Source organism: Pleuronectes platessa, chromosome 12 (assembly GCF_947347685.1).
Source record: "Pleuronectes platessa chromosome 12, fPlePla1.1, whole genome shotgun sequence".
NCBI lineage: Eukaryota > Metazoa > Chordata > Actinopteri > Pleuronectiformes > Pleuronectidae > Pleuronectes > Pleuronectes platessa.
Window position 1 is genome coordinate 19,824,046 of NC_070637.1, and position 13,120 is coordinate 19,837,165.

General features: G+C 41.0%; 1 protein-coding gene across 1 annotated transcript in view; it reads right to left on the bottom strand.

Annotated features, from left to right (window-relative positions):
- Window positions 1–298: 298 nt before the first annotated feature.
- Window positions 299–13,120, bottom strand: part of ryr2b (ryanodine receptor 2b (cardiac)) — a 64,369-nt gene continuing 51,547 nt past the window's right edge. The window contains 3 exon segments of the mRNA XM_053436801.1: window positions 299–576; window positions 1,535–1,586; window positions 3,174–3,274. Coding sequence (XP_053292776.1) covers window positions 481–576; window positions 1,535–1,586; window positions 3,174–3,274 — 249 coding nt within the window. The 3' untranslated portion in view covers window positions 299–480.

Here is a 13,120-nt window from a genome sequence, read left to right on the forward strand (position 1 = left end):
AAATGCCAGAGGGAGAGCGTTTATCTGGATGTCACACAGGGGGAAAGGGATGGGAGGCCGTGTTTAGAAAGACAAATCACCTCATTCACAAAACACGAGCTGCACAGAGACACATTTCCTGCCAGCAAAGTGCCATGGAGCTGAGTTTGGATTGCCAGCTATGAGATAACGATGTGTAAAACAGAATCCTGTCCCATTACTCTGAATGTTTGATTTGTAGACTGAGGAGAAACATCTTTCCACCAAAACCAACAGCACATCAACTCTGCATCGAATCATAAACGAGTGGTCCTCATCCTTCAGTACCCAAATCTTTTATTAGGGAAACCGTGTGTATAAATATTAAGTATGTGCACTCACTCCAAAGGTCAAAATCAATGCAGTGCAAACACATCAAATTCAAGGTACTTCAATGAGTCCAAGGGCTTCAATTAAGACGTCCTCAGTGTGATGACATCATCCAGGGAGGATCATTTCCTGTCATCCCAGTTGATCCTCGTATTGCTTCCGGAAACAGTCTCCCACAGGAAAGAATTCCCAGCATCGCTCCTGGTACATTTTCCACACGTAGGATTCCTGGTGAAGTCAACAGAGCGGTAACACGTCTTTAACTCATCTGTTCTTTTTGGATGAGTAGAAATAACAATCTAAACAGCGTCCACAGAGGACACCGAGTTTTTTTTAAGAGTTCATCTAACGTTCATCAGGCCCCCGGAGGGAGACACATTTTTGGGATTCCGCCCGAGCCGCTCTCTCATTAATCCACACCTCAGCAAAATACCGTGCAGAAAGATTAAATGCGGTTACATGCGGATAATTCCCAGGAACCAACTCAATTTAGAAACTGCACCGAATTGTCTCAAATGTTTCCTCACTTCATTAATACTGCAGCGGCACAGTGAGATAAATCCCAAAATAAAGCCGAATGACCCCCCGAATAAGAAATGGATTTATTCCCCTTAATGTGACACTGAGCAGCGTTTAGAAACACACCCTCCTCCATTGTGATAAACTTCAATTTCATAGATTTAAACACAATAAGCACGAGACACAGGAGACAAAGCTGCAGCGTTTTACACAGCGAAGGAGGAAAAGGTTTTCACTGATTCTTTGCTCCCTCGTGCAACAACTCAGGTAAAATATTTTATAGTGAAAATATAAGACGACAAGTGAATTACAACACTCGCCCACTTGAAATCTGAAGCACCCTATTTACATGTATCTCAGGAGTATAATGAAAGTATGAGGGGCATCCCGGGCATGTATATTATCATAAAATGTGTTTTCCAGGACTGATACGGCCTTTGAAGGACAATGTGAATGCAGACTCTGTCTCCACTGAAAAGGTTACTGCACGGATTTGTCACTTCCAAAGCAAACGCTGGAATTAATAGGTCACTGCGACATGGAGAGGACCATTGGGGGCGGGTATATTTAGGAAATGTGAGATTTGGCCATTACAGTAGAATCGCTGTGCACCCTGTGCTCACTTTGACTGGATCATGCAGTGAAACAGAGCAGAGGACTGATATACCTGCCCTGTGTGTTCCGTCTCATCCTTGTTAATGAGGTACATCAGAAAGAACCTGTAGAAACAGAGAGGGCAAATTCATACAGCAGCTTAAACTCCCACAAACACTTGGATTAAGATAAACGCTCGGGTAAGAAGTCATTTAATTAAGAACCTGTGCACAAATCCCAGGATGTGGTGATTATGAAAGCAGTGTTTTTTAAAATCAAATACAACTAGAGATAAAAAGCTGCATTTTGACTGATATTTAAATCAGGTTTAGATGTATTTCAATGATTAAAACCTTTTGATGATTGACAATAAGTGATTGATACTGTTGATCACCAATTTCATGAAATCATGAATCATGTTGCGGGTGTAGATCTCTGTCAGGGAAACCTAAATGTCACATGAAGCGCCACCACACCAGCATATAAATGAGCGTGGGAGTCCATCAGTCAGTGGATGCAAATGCATCTCTTGGGATCCATACTATTGATGCTTATATAAGCTTATTGCCAATGGTAATTATTGACGTGGCCACAGCTTTAAAGAGCCAAGGACGACGACGTCTTCCAAATAAACGTCTGTCACAGTGAGAAAAGATCTGCGGCTTCTCTCTGAGTGAAACAAGACTCTGGAGGCTCAGCATGGATTGTGAATGAAGGTCAGAGTGAGAGCTAAAGGTTCAGAGGAGTCACTGGAGATGGTTGATTTCACCGTTAGTTAGTCTGCCACTTGTGATCTCAGGGACACTGCTGCGTGGAGCATGTTCTTCTATGGCAGGACACCGATGATATTGAACAGTTTGCAAAGATCAGACAACCAACAGGTCATTTTAAAGAGTTGCATAGTTTACTATTCACTGTATTTGTATTAGGGGTTGATACCCAACCTGAGCCTGTTGGGTCACAACGGGTCCTGATTGGTCAGGCTGGAAATTCTGAAATTAGATTTGGGTTCGGTCACATTGTCTTCTTGATATTTGATTCTACAATGTTTTAGGCTCATGTCAGGTTCAGACGATGGTTTCAGATAGAAGATCGTGGCTCGAGCTGCACTCTGGTATCGTGGTGGAGCTCCTTGACATTTTAAACAAACAGACCAATCTTCTGGATGATTTGCTCAGACGACAGTTTTTCGATCCTCGGTCCTGTCGTCAAAACAGTGAGATGTGCAGCTTCTTATCTGATTGTTATCACAACCCTCAGAGAGACATTCATTTTAACCGAGGCTCGTATTAGTAAAAAAAAAAAAAGAATTATAAAACACTAAAAACAAGACGGTGGTGTGAATCTATAAATGCAAGTGCTGAGGTGAAGATAAGACAACAGGTCTTGAAATAAACAGAACAACACAGACTGAATCAAAGTTTGGCAGGAATGTTTTTAAGGGACATTGTGTTAAACATTCAAGTGGGTTAATATAACAACTTAAAGCAGAGAGAGAAGTGTAATAGTGTTTTTTTAATGTTCTCCTTTTTGTTTGCAAGTTGTAGTGATGGTGCTGCATGCATGATATTTACACTTCTCTATATCTGTGAAATGTGACATAACAAATGCCTGTTTTTTTATTTTAGTAACAGGACATCAAGCTGCGGGGTTCAGCCTTTGCAAAACGATGAGGCTCAGGCGACGGCTGTAGTGAGCATGAGTCAACTCACAGATAGTTGGCCAAGTTGTGCTCCTGCAGAGTGTGAGTCTCAAAGCCATGAGGGACCGTGTCAAAGTATTCACTTCCTATTCCACATATAAAGCATTTGGTCTGCAGGAGGAGAGAAGTGAGACACGTAATGATTCAGTAAACAGGCTCAGAAGAAACATGCTCTCTGGAGTGTATGATAAATAAACAATGTGATAATAAAATCGAAACCTCAACAGCAGAGAGGCCTTTTGTTTTCATACTTCCTCTCCTCGCACAACACATTAGCTTCTTCTTAAAAACACATTCAGAAGACGCCCACAAAAGGCAAAAGACCAAATAGTTCCAGGACGACTCGCTGCCAGCTCTTCAGGACGTTGTCGGAGTAACAGTTCTCTCTCATGGGAGCAAAGTGAAGCCGTGTCTCAGTCTCACGCTGTAATTATACAGTTTAAAGAGTCATAGAATAAATTATAACTTCACACTTATAAACCCAAAACAACCAGTCACACATACAGACGATTAAGAGTCTCCGGTTGAACTAATCTGTGTTTGGACGGTAGGAGGAAGCCAAAGTACCCAGAGACAGCAGCTCCCTCCCCATGTATACGATATGTGTTTTTTACAAATCATGTATTTCTTCCATGGTTTACATTTTACGGTTTCACTGTCATTGACTATTCTTCTCCTGGTTTGTGTGGAACAAAGCGAAAGCCTTTACCACCAATACTGCAGGTGTAGAGAATATCGATGGAGAGGATAAATACCACAAAAATAAGAGTGTGAGTGGAAATCAACTGAATCTGACATTAAAACACAGGTAAGTAGAACGTGAACACTAGAATGAATACCTCAGTATTAAGTTTTAATTTGTGAAAATCAGGAAAATCGAGAGATTAGACACAAAACATTGATATAATAAGGTATCAGAAAAATAAACAAAGAAAAACAACTGTAAATGTTCATATTTAGAAGCGATGCCATGTTAAACTGAAATGTGAGATATTGTCCGTCTGTATTTTACTGATTCAGGACGTGGTTTAGTTTTTAGATCCCCAACATGAATTAGGTAAATGTGTCTTTGATTCATTGAACAGGTAAATCAACCAGGCAACATCAGATCCATTGGGTGAGCAGTTAAATGTTAACGGCTATTAATAGATTGTGTGGGCGACGTCTGAACCCTTTAGATTGAGAGGGCAGCTCACGGCTCTTTTTCATATCACCAGTGCTGCCTTGTTTCCACAGTGACTCAGCCTTTGATTACCTGTCTGCCTCTCTTTGGACACGTCTGTGTGCTCCTGCCACGGCCCTGTTGTCGATCGCCAGCCTGTCTGACCACACGCGTCTCTCTTAACCCCCCCGCCAGCAGAGACACATTTCACAGTGCTCTGGTCACACCTGTTGTAGCCCGTATACCACCCGGGGATATATGCACTGTAGCTGCTCCCTGATCAATAAACTCTGCAAGCTGCGACAAAACAAGCGTTCCATTTAACTGTGGCTCACCAACCTCCGAGCAATGTAATCTGTGGACTTGTAATTAAGAGTAAAATGCAGCTTCATTTGCATTCTACTGCTTCGAGGCTCAGCGTAATAAGTTCCAAATGAAGATTTTCTAACAGCACCGACACTCAGTGTGCAAACGCGGAAAGCAAATAACAACTGAAACTCTTGAAATAAATAAATAATGCCTATTATAAATATAAATTGTATGTGTGCTAATTAAACTGTCAAATGATTTTAGATACCAGAGATTTATTTTTCTCAGATTGCACTTCATCGCAACTATCACCCTCTAATTATCCAGTGGAAGCAATTAAGGGTGTTCTCTAATTAAGGCCAGATGTCTGATCCTTTCCTGTGACGAGAGCTCGCACAACAACTGCCAGGTGGAGACACTTCAACAAAGAAGCCCAACCACCTGACCGTGATCGTCTTTATTCTTGTCACATTTGATCACACGTGTTTCTGTGAGTTCCCAAGTCTCTGGGATCTGCACTCTCACGATGGAAAGATAAAACAGGGTTCCCACGCTTGCCTTGAAAAAAAATTCCATGCTACCTCCTGATTTTCAAGGTACCATATTAAGTGATGATCTATAGGCCCCTGAAGCTTTCCGCCCCCATCCTCACACACAGACAACCCCCTAGGACACCTGACTACAGTGTTGCCAACTTGGCGACTTTGTCGCTAAATCTGGGGACTTTCCAGATCCTCATGGCGACTTTTTTTGTTAAAAGCTACTAGCGACAAATCTAGCGACTTTTTCTGGTGATATTGGAGACTTTCTGGTGTTTTGGAGACTGACGTGAAAGCACGTATCGTTCTGCAGTGACTGTCCTCAACGAGCAGCTGCCGTGAGCCCCTCCGCCGTCACAACGCACTCACAGGCGGTCAGTCTCCCAGTAGCCTTGCGCAGCAGTCCCAGCTAAAGTCAGAGCAGAGAGGAGACCCACACTCCGCGTTCTCCAGACTGCAAATGAATCGCGCGTGTGCAAGGCCGCCGCTGTTCTGGCTTACAGAGCGGGATGTAAGTGTCAATGTATCTTCACTGTCACTGGAAAACATGGATCATTGAGTTCAGTCTCTTCATCGATGCAGAGTCCACATCGCGATGCATCTACCAGAGTGTCTCTTTTGGATAATTTTGCCGGTCCCAAGCCCGGATAAAGGAGGCTTGGATGTAGAGCTCGCAATTCCGCCCCACTTTACAGCCTTTTGATTAAATTTGATATTCTAACATTTAACAATACAGGACAAAATTGATTTATATATATGGGTCTAGATACAGCATTAAGTCATGATGTTATTTTGAGAAGTGATGGCCTATTTCAATGGCAAGATAAAAAATAAAAAAACAAGAATCAACAGAAGACAACGGAAGCGTATTGGATTCAAAAAACAGTTTGTTTGAAATAGGAAATACGTGAATGAAATACGCTTCCGTAGAAGAAAGCTCATTTTTAGTTCAAACATATTTAGGCTTTTTTCTCTCACTTTTTTACGATTATTACCATTATGCAAATTAGGCGATGACGTCATTTAGCGACTTCTAGCGACTTTTAGGACAGCCAATAGCTACTTTCCTTACTGAGGAGTTGGCAACACTGCCTGAGTACTTACTTGATTTAAAAGATGTGACAGTCAAGTCTACATTGTAAATGCTTTTGAGATTATGAGTCTTACGTAGAAGGGCTGTAGTATGCCTACTCTTACTCTGTAAAAGCTTTTGTAAATCAAACTAATGAACCTAAAAGGGAAAACATAAGGCTGGTTCCCCTGTGGTTCCTCAGTACAGCAACCTCACTAGTAAGCTTAGCTTAACAGTATAGATGTATAGAATCAGTCTGGTCATGATCAATGATTTTTCAAAAATGTCTCACCCCAAATGTTCCTATTTAGTAGTATCATTTTTTTGAAAGAATAAAACGACAAATCACAAAATAGCTAAAAGTAGATATAAGATTGAATGTTAAAAAATTTATCAAGACTAGACTGGTCATGTCAACTAGTATAGAAGTAATGTCACAGCCTAATGTGAAAATGTGTTGGTAGTTAGCTAGCAATGCAAGCTAACTACCAATACCAACTACGAAGATTGCACTGCATGTGCTTGCTAACCATCATTAATGAATCCAAATTCAAAACAAGCTCCCCTAAATGTGGTGAATAACACGGTTTTAGGAAAAGTCAATGAGTGAAATACAGATGGGGATCAAACATAGTTCTAGTATTTTAAAAGCAAGGTAAAAATTACCTAAACAATTGTAGTGTAAGCTGCTAGCTAGCAAGTTGCAGTTAGCTAGTTAGGAAGATTGCACTGCTTACTAACTAACGTTGATAAACCCAGGTTTACCACACAGTTAAAACACAGCTACTTACATTTTGAGGATAAACTTGCATAAGAAGTTTCACTGTAGATGTCAAGGCTTTCGTGTTGGCTGGAAATGCATGTATTTGACCCTTCTATTGAGATTGCGAGTAATGTTTCTCGGTTATTATTCCCGAAGTCCACCAATCCGAAACTATACTTTTAAAGTCCATATCACCAGGTTTCCTGCATCGAATTCCAACATTAAATATACCAGATAGGATGCCAAGAGCATGTTCTACAACATGGGATCATCCATTTCTATCTACAGTGAAAAGCTGTTCACATGTAAAGGGTTTTTATAAATTCATCTTAATTCTGTGCTCAATAGTTTAACTATATTACTATTTTACACATCGATAACATTTTCTAGGACAACTGTTTCAATTTCAATGTGAGTGTTAACTTTTGCTCAGTTTCCATGACTTTTCCAAACCTGGAAAATGAACAAATAAATTCCATGTTTTCCATGGTTTCTAGGTACCGTGGGAACCCTGGTTTTAGTCACATTTAGTCATTTTTATCCTTCTTAGTTTTAGTCTAGTTTTGGTCGACGAAAATAAATTACATTTTAGTCTAGTTTTAGTCACATTTAGTAGCCACATTAAACTCCTTTTCTTCCCTTCTCAGGCCAAGGGACGCTGTGTTGTGTCTAAAACTGCATAATAGTCTAGCTTGCAGTACTTAGGTTGTCCATTAGATATCCCTACCAGCATAGGTCTATAGCAGGGGTCGGCAACCTTTACTTTCAAAAGAGTAATTTTGCCCCCTCTTCCCCCAAATCAAATTTGTCTGGAGTCGCAAAACATATTTGAAAACAAAGCTAATAAAGTTTAATATAAAGTTATACTATACTAAACTATAGTTTGTTGCATTTACGAAATTATAGAACGACAATAAAGAAAACTCTTGGCATTTTATTGCTATTTGTACCTGTTACAACAAAGGAAAACAACAAACACTTAAGAAGAGAAGAAAATACACAGGCAAGTGTAGGCCTACTTTGAAATAAATTAAACACAGAACTTTGTAGGGCTATTTGAGTCCTCCCCGTATTTGTGGGAAATGTATGAAATAAGAAGTAGCCTATTTTAGAAAAAAATAAAAACATATAGCTGCAGCCTAATAGCTTAAAAAAATATATTTAGTTTTAAATGTGAAAACAAAAAGTGAGAGCAGGTGAGGCTGGAGGCGGACACAGAAACTGAAGCTCGGTACAAACCACCTGCAGCTTCTGCTCTGATCAAGAAGTTGCTGCGCTGATCTCTGAGCAGCTGAGATCAGAAAAACTCTGTTTTCACTGTTTCCATAGTTAAGAATCAGTCACTCACTGACCGGCTGATTCACGTGAACGAGCTTTGATCTTGTGTCTCCGAGCTAGTGAGCGGGAAGGGGGGCGGAGCCTCGGGACCGGTGCGCTATCTGGGTCACACACACAAACACACAAACACACACACACACACACACAAAAATATAATATAAAAATAGATTTAGTCATAGTTTTTATTTTCAAATATCCGTTTTCGTTACGTCTTCGTCTCGTTTGTTAACGAATATTTTTCGTCATAGTTTTCGTCAACGAAATTAACACAACTGAAAATGTTATTATCTGGTTAATAAAATTGTCTTGGTTTATATTCAATAAACAGAAGTTACATCAGCTGTTGATGCCTCACATTACAATAAGTTGCACAATATGTTTACAGGTAGTTGGTGCCATTGGCGCCATCAGAAGCCCTGATGATAGAATACCCACGTTAGCTTTCCGGCTAAAGCTCCTTCTTATCTAACTGACAATACATTACTATACTTTGAAATGTTTGTTTAGTTTTTGACACTTTACTTGATGATGACTTAATGACAAACAGGAGCACAAGTCTTTTACTGGGCAGAAGTGTAAATTAAATCCAGCTTTTGATTAAATATTCCCCCATCGCTTCTCCTCACCGGAAGGTTTGAGATTTTTCAATCTTACTTGTTGCCTGTATTTTAATTTGTACTTGTCCTCTTCAGAGCCTGTCCGCTTGCTGCCGAAGATCTAACCTGCCTGTCCACTCACCAGCTTAAAACACACTGCCTGGATTCACTGTCAAACCACAGACACTTCCAAGAGCCCTGCGACTCTTTGTCACCTGGCACTTATAAACACGCTCTTTGATTTAGCTTTACGCACAGCAGCAGCAGCTTTACGGCGCGGATGTGAATGCAGAAAACGATGAGTTGAGGCGGACGCGTTTTTTTTTTGCAGTGTGGCCCTGAAAACGATCGAGGTCCTTGTGATGCGTAATTACGCAGGCGACGAAGCGGATAAAGAGCGTAAAAGTGTGCCAAATTACGCGCTGCTTTTGGTGACTTGGGGGAAATGATGCAGAACGCAACATTTACATTATCTGATATGTTCTACAGAGTTGTGCGAGAAAGTTTTTTTTATCCTTGCAAAAGCCTGAACAACACACACGACACTCGCAGTTCACTCGGTTCTTCCTGAGCAACAGAAATTGCGCATTGGAAATGTCCTACTGCGTTTTTATTGGATCCATCCGCTGCCTCCTGGGTGCTGAGTGTGCAGTTCCTGTGAAACAAATGCCCCACCACTCCTGCTGCTGCTGCTGCTGCTGCAGTCTGGGTCTCATGACTCTCAAAACCCCAGATTCCAAAAATTCTTTCAACCCAAGAAAGAAAAAAAAAAAGATGGAAATCAATATTTATAAGTTGATCTTGATTGTTATTTTTTTTATTTGTATTTGGAGGATTGACTGTTTTACTATATATGACAATAAAGACTCTTGAGTGTTGAATAAACTAAGATAACTTTGCTCTTCATATGAAGTACAGTCCGTCTGGTACTGGAGTTTTGGGACCAATAATTACTTTTTGGAAACTTTCAGTTGTCAGAGTACACCACAGAATGAATCTCAACGATATGTTAACATCATTTATTTAAAGTGTAAATCAAGTGACACTTTCAAACATATTAAGAAACAAAACCAATGCTGTAATACTGTAAAGACTAATATAAACACACAGGCATATGCAATTCATGGATGTCTTGATCCAAACATTCTTCGTCTTCATCACAGACACAATTTCAGCAACACAGTGAGGTGGGTCGCTGATGCTGTCATCAAAAACTGCCCTGATGAAGCAGCCGGTCACAGTGGTGGCAAAGAAGGGCATGTGGCACCATTTCTCCAGCCTGTTTTGGAAAGGCAGATCCTCCTGAGCTATTCAGGAGGGGGAGCAGGCTGATCCACCTCTCCACGAGCTTTCTTTTCCTCTGGCCCTTGGTCCTGCTCGACCTGCCTTTTCCTTTTGGTGCCAGCAGAAGCAGCACTGGCAACAGGGAACTTCCTGTCGGCATCTCCTCGAAGCCTCTGATACTCGAGTAATGTGATTTTCCTCTTGGGAACCTTCAGATGTGCTGCTTGGAATCGATCCATGGCGTCTTTAATGGACTTCTCCTTCGTCGCGATCATTTCAAGTGTGGGAACTTTCATCCCAGCATCTATCATCTCCGCTTCCCAATGCTTGAACTCACTCTCTGTGAATTCCTGGCTGGATACAGCGGAGAGAGACACAGGCGTGTCTTCACCAGGGTGCCTGAGATTGAGAAACAGGTTTGTCTGTTTTGATCCAAACATGTAGTAATAATTTTTCTCCTTCACAGACACAATTTCAGAAATACGGTGAGGTTGTTCGCCGAAGCTGTAATCAACATCTTCCCTGATAAAGCAGCCGGTCACAGTGGTGGCAAAGAAGGGCATGTGGCACAATTTCTCCAGCATGTTACGGGACAGGCAGATCCTCCTGAGCTCTTCAGGAGGGAGAGCAGGCTGATTCACCTCTCCACGAGCCTTCTTCTCCCCAGCCCCTTGGTCCTGCCTTTTCCATTTGGAGCCAGCAGATCTCCCCGACGCTGCAGAATCATCACTGACAACAAGTAACTTGCTTTCCATCTTTTTGGCATCTCCTCGACGTCTTGCAGCGCTCCGTTTATCGACTGGTTGGTGTATTATCGTCTTGGTACCTTTCAGAGGTACTGTTCTGAATCGTTTCAGCTTGGCGACAATAAAGTCTAACTCTCCCTGAGTGAAGGTGTGATCCAGGGCTTCTTTGATGGACTTCTCCTTACTCGCGATCCTTTCCGGTGTTGGAAATTTCGTCCCAGCCGCTATCATCGCCAGTTTCCACTTCTTGAACTCACTCTCTGTGAATTCCTGGTTGGATACAGACCTGAGAGTCAGAATCTGTTCTTCCCCAGCGTGCCTGAGATTGAGAACCAGGTTTGTCCGTTTGGATCCAAACTTGTAGTCATTCTTCATCTCGATCACAGACACAATTTCAGCAACACAGTGAGGTGGGTCGCTGATGCTGGCATCAAAAACTGCCCTGACGAAGCTACCGGTCACAGTGGTGGCAAAGAAGGGCATGTGGCACCATTTCTCCAGCCTTTTATCGGACAGGCAAATCCTCTTGAGCTCTTCAGGAGCGAGAGCAGGCTGAGTCACCTCTCCACGAGCCTTCTTCTCCTCAGGCCCTTTGCCGTGCTTGACCTTCCTTTTCTTTTTGGAGCCAGCAGATCTCCCCGACGCTGCAGAAGCATCAACGTCAACAAGGAACAAAATGCTTTTCGCCACTGGAGACATCTCCGTAGAAGGACTTTGGGCTCCGTGAAGGGCCTGAAAAATTAAACATAGAATTCATGATTTAAACTCCAGCTCCACCTTAACAAAACATGTGGCAAGTGTTTAAATGTAGTTGAGGTCAATCAATCAATAGAAGTACAGTATCATTAATATTAATACGGCTCACTGGATATCAGAAGGACCAATTGTGATGCATTTACTCAACAAACTATGAAAATGTATTTGAGCCCTAGCCCAAACATGAATATATTATAATATATTACAGTTGCAATGGATAGTAATCGTCTAATGATCTCACCTTTTGGGGTTTTCTGTCCATCGCAGAGTTTTCTCAAGAGTCCTGAAAAGTGCAGCTGCTAATCTCACGATCCAAGAAGCAAGTAAGATTTGTTCAGAGAGAGGATTATTCTCCATGAAGACAACACAAGAAGTCATCCAATATATAGTATTTTATCTCATCAAAGGATAAGGGCATCAAAGGATCAGATCAAATGTATCAAAGGACCTTTTAGTCCAGATAGGGTAAAACATAGGATCAGAATTGCCTTTAATAATTCCCAAATATGATATCAGTTAAAATAACCCCATTCTCTTTTAGTTAATTGCAGTAAAAAAAACGCACAAACATATATGAATGCATTTTTAATAGTAGTTGCTCTAGTCATTATTTAAACGGATGATTTTATGGTTTTATAGCAAACAACTGAGAATCAGTGTTAATTCAAGCCCGGATAAAGGAGGCTTGGATGTAGAGCTCGCAATTCCGCCCCACTTAACAGCCTTTTGATTAAATTTGATATTCTAACATTTAACAATACAGGACAAAATTGATTTATATATATGGGTCTAGATACAGCATTAAGTCATGACGTTATTTTGAGAAGTGATGGCCTATTTCAATGGCAAGATAAAAAATAAAAAAACAAGAATCAACAGAAGACAACGGAAGCGTATTGCATTCAAAAAACAGTTTGTTTGAAATAGGAAATACGTGAATGAAATACGCTTCCGTAGAAGAAAGCTCATTTTTAGTTCAAACATATTTAGGCTTTTTTTCCCTCCCTTTTTTACGATTATTACGATTATGCAAATTAGGCGATGACGTCATTTAGCGACTTCTAGCGACTTTTAGGACAGCCAATAGCTACTTTCCTTACTGAGGAGTTGGCAACACTGCCTGAGTACTTACTTGATTTAAAAGATGTGACAGTCAAGTCTACATTGTAAATGCTTTTGAGATTATGAGTCTTACGTAGAAGGGCTGTAGTATGCCTACTCTTACTCTGTAAAAGCTTTTGTAAATCAAACTAATGAACCTAAAAGGGAAAACATAAGGCTGGTTCCCCTGTGGTTCCTCAGTACAGCAACCTCACTAGTAAGCTTAGCTTAACAGAATAGATGTATAGAATCAGTCTGGTCATGATCAATGATTTTTCAAAAATGTCTCAC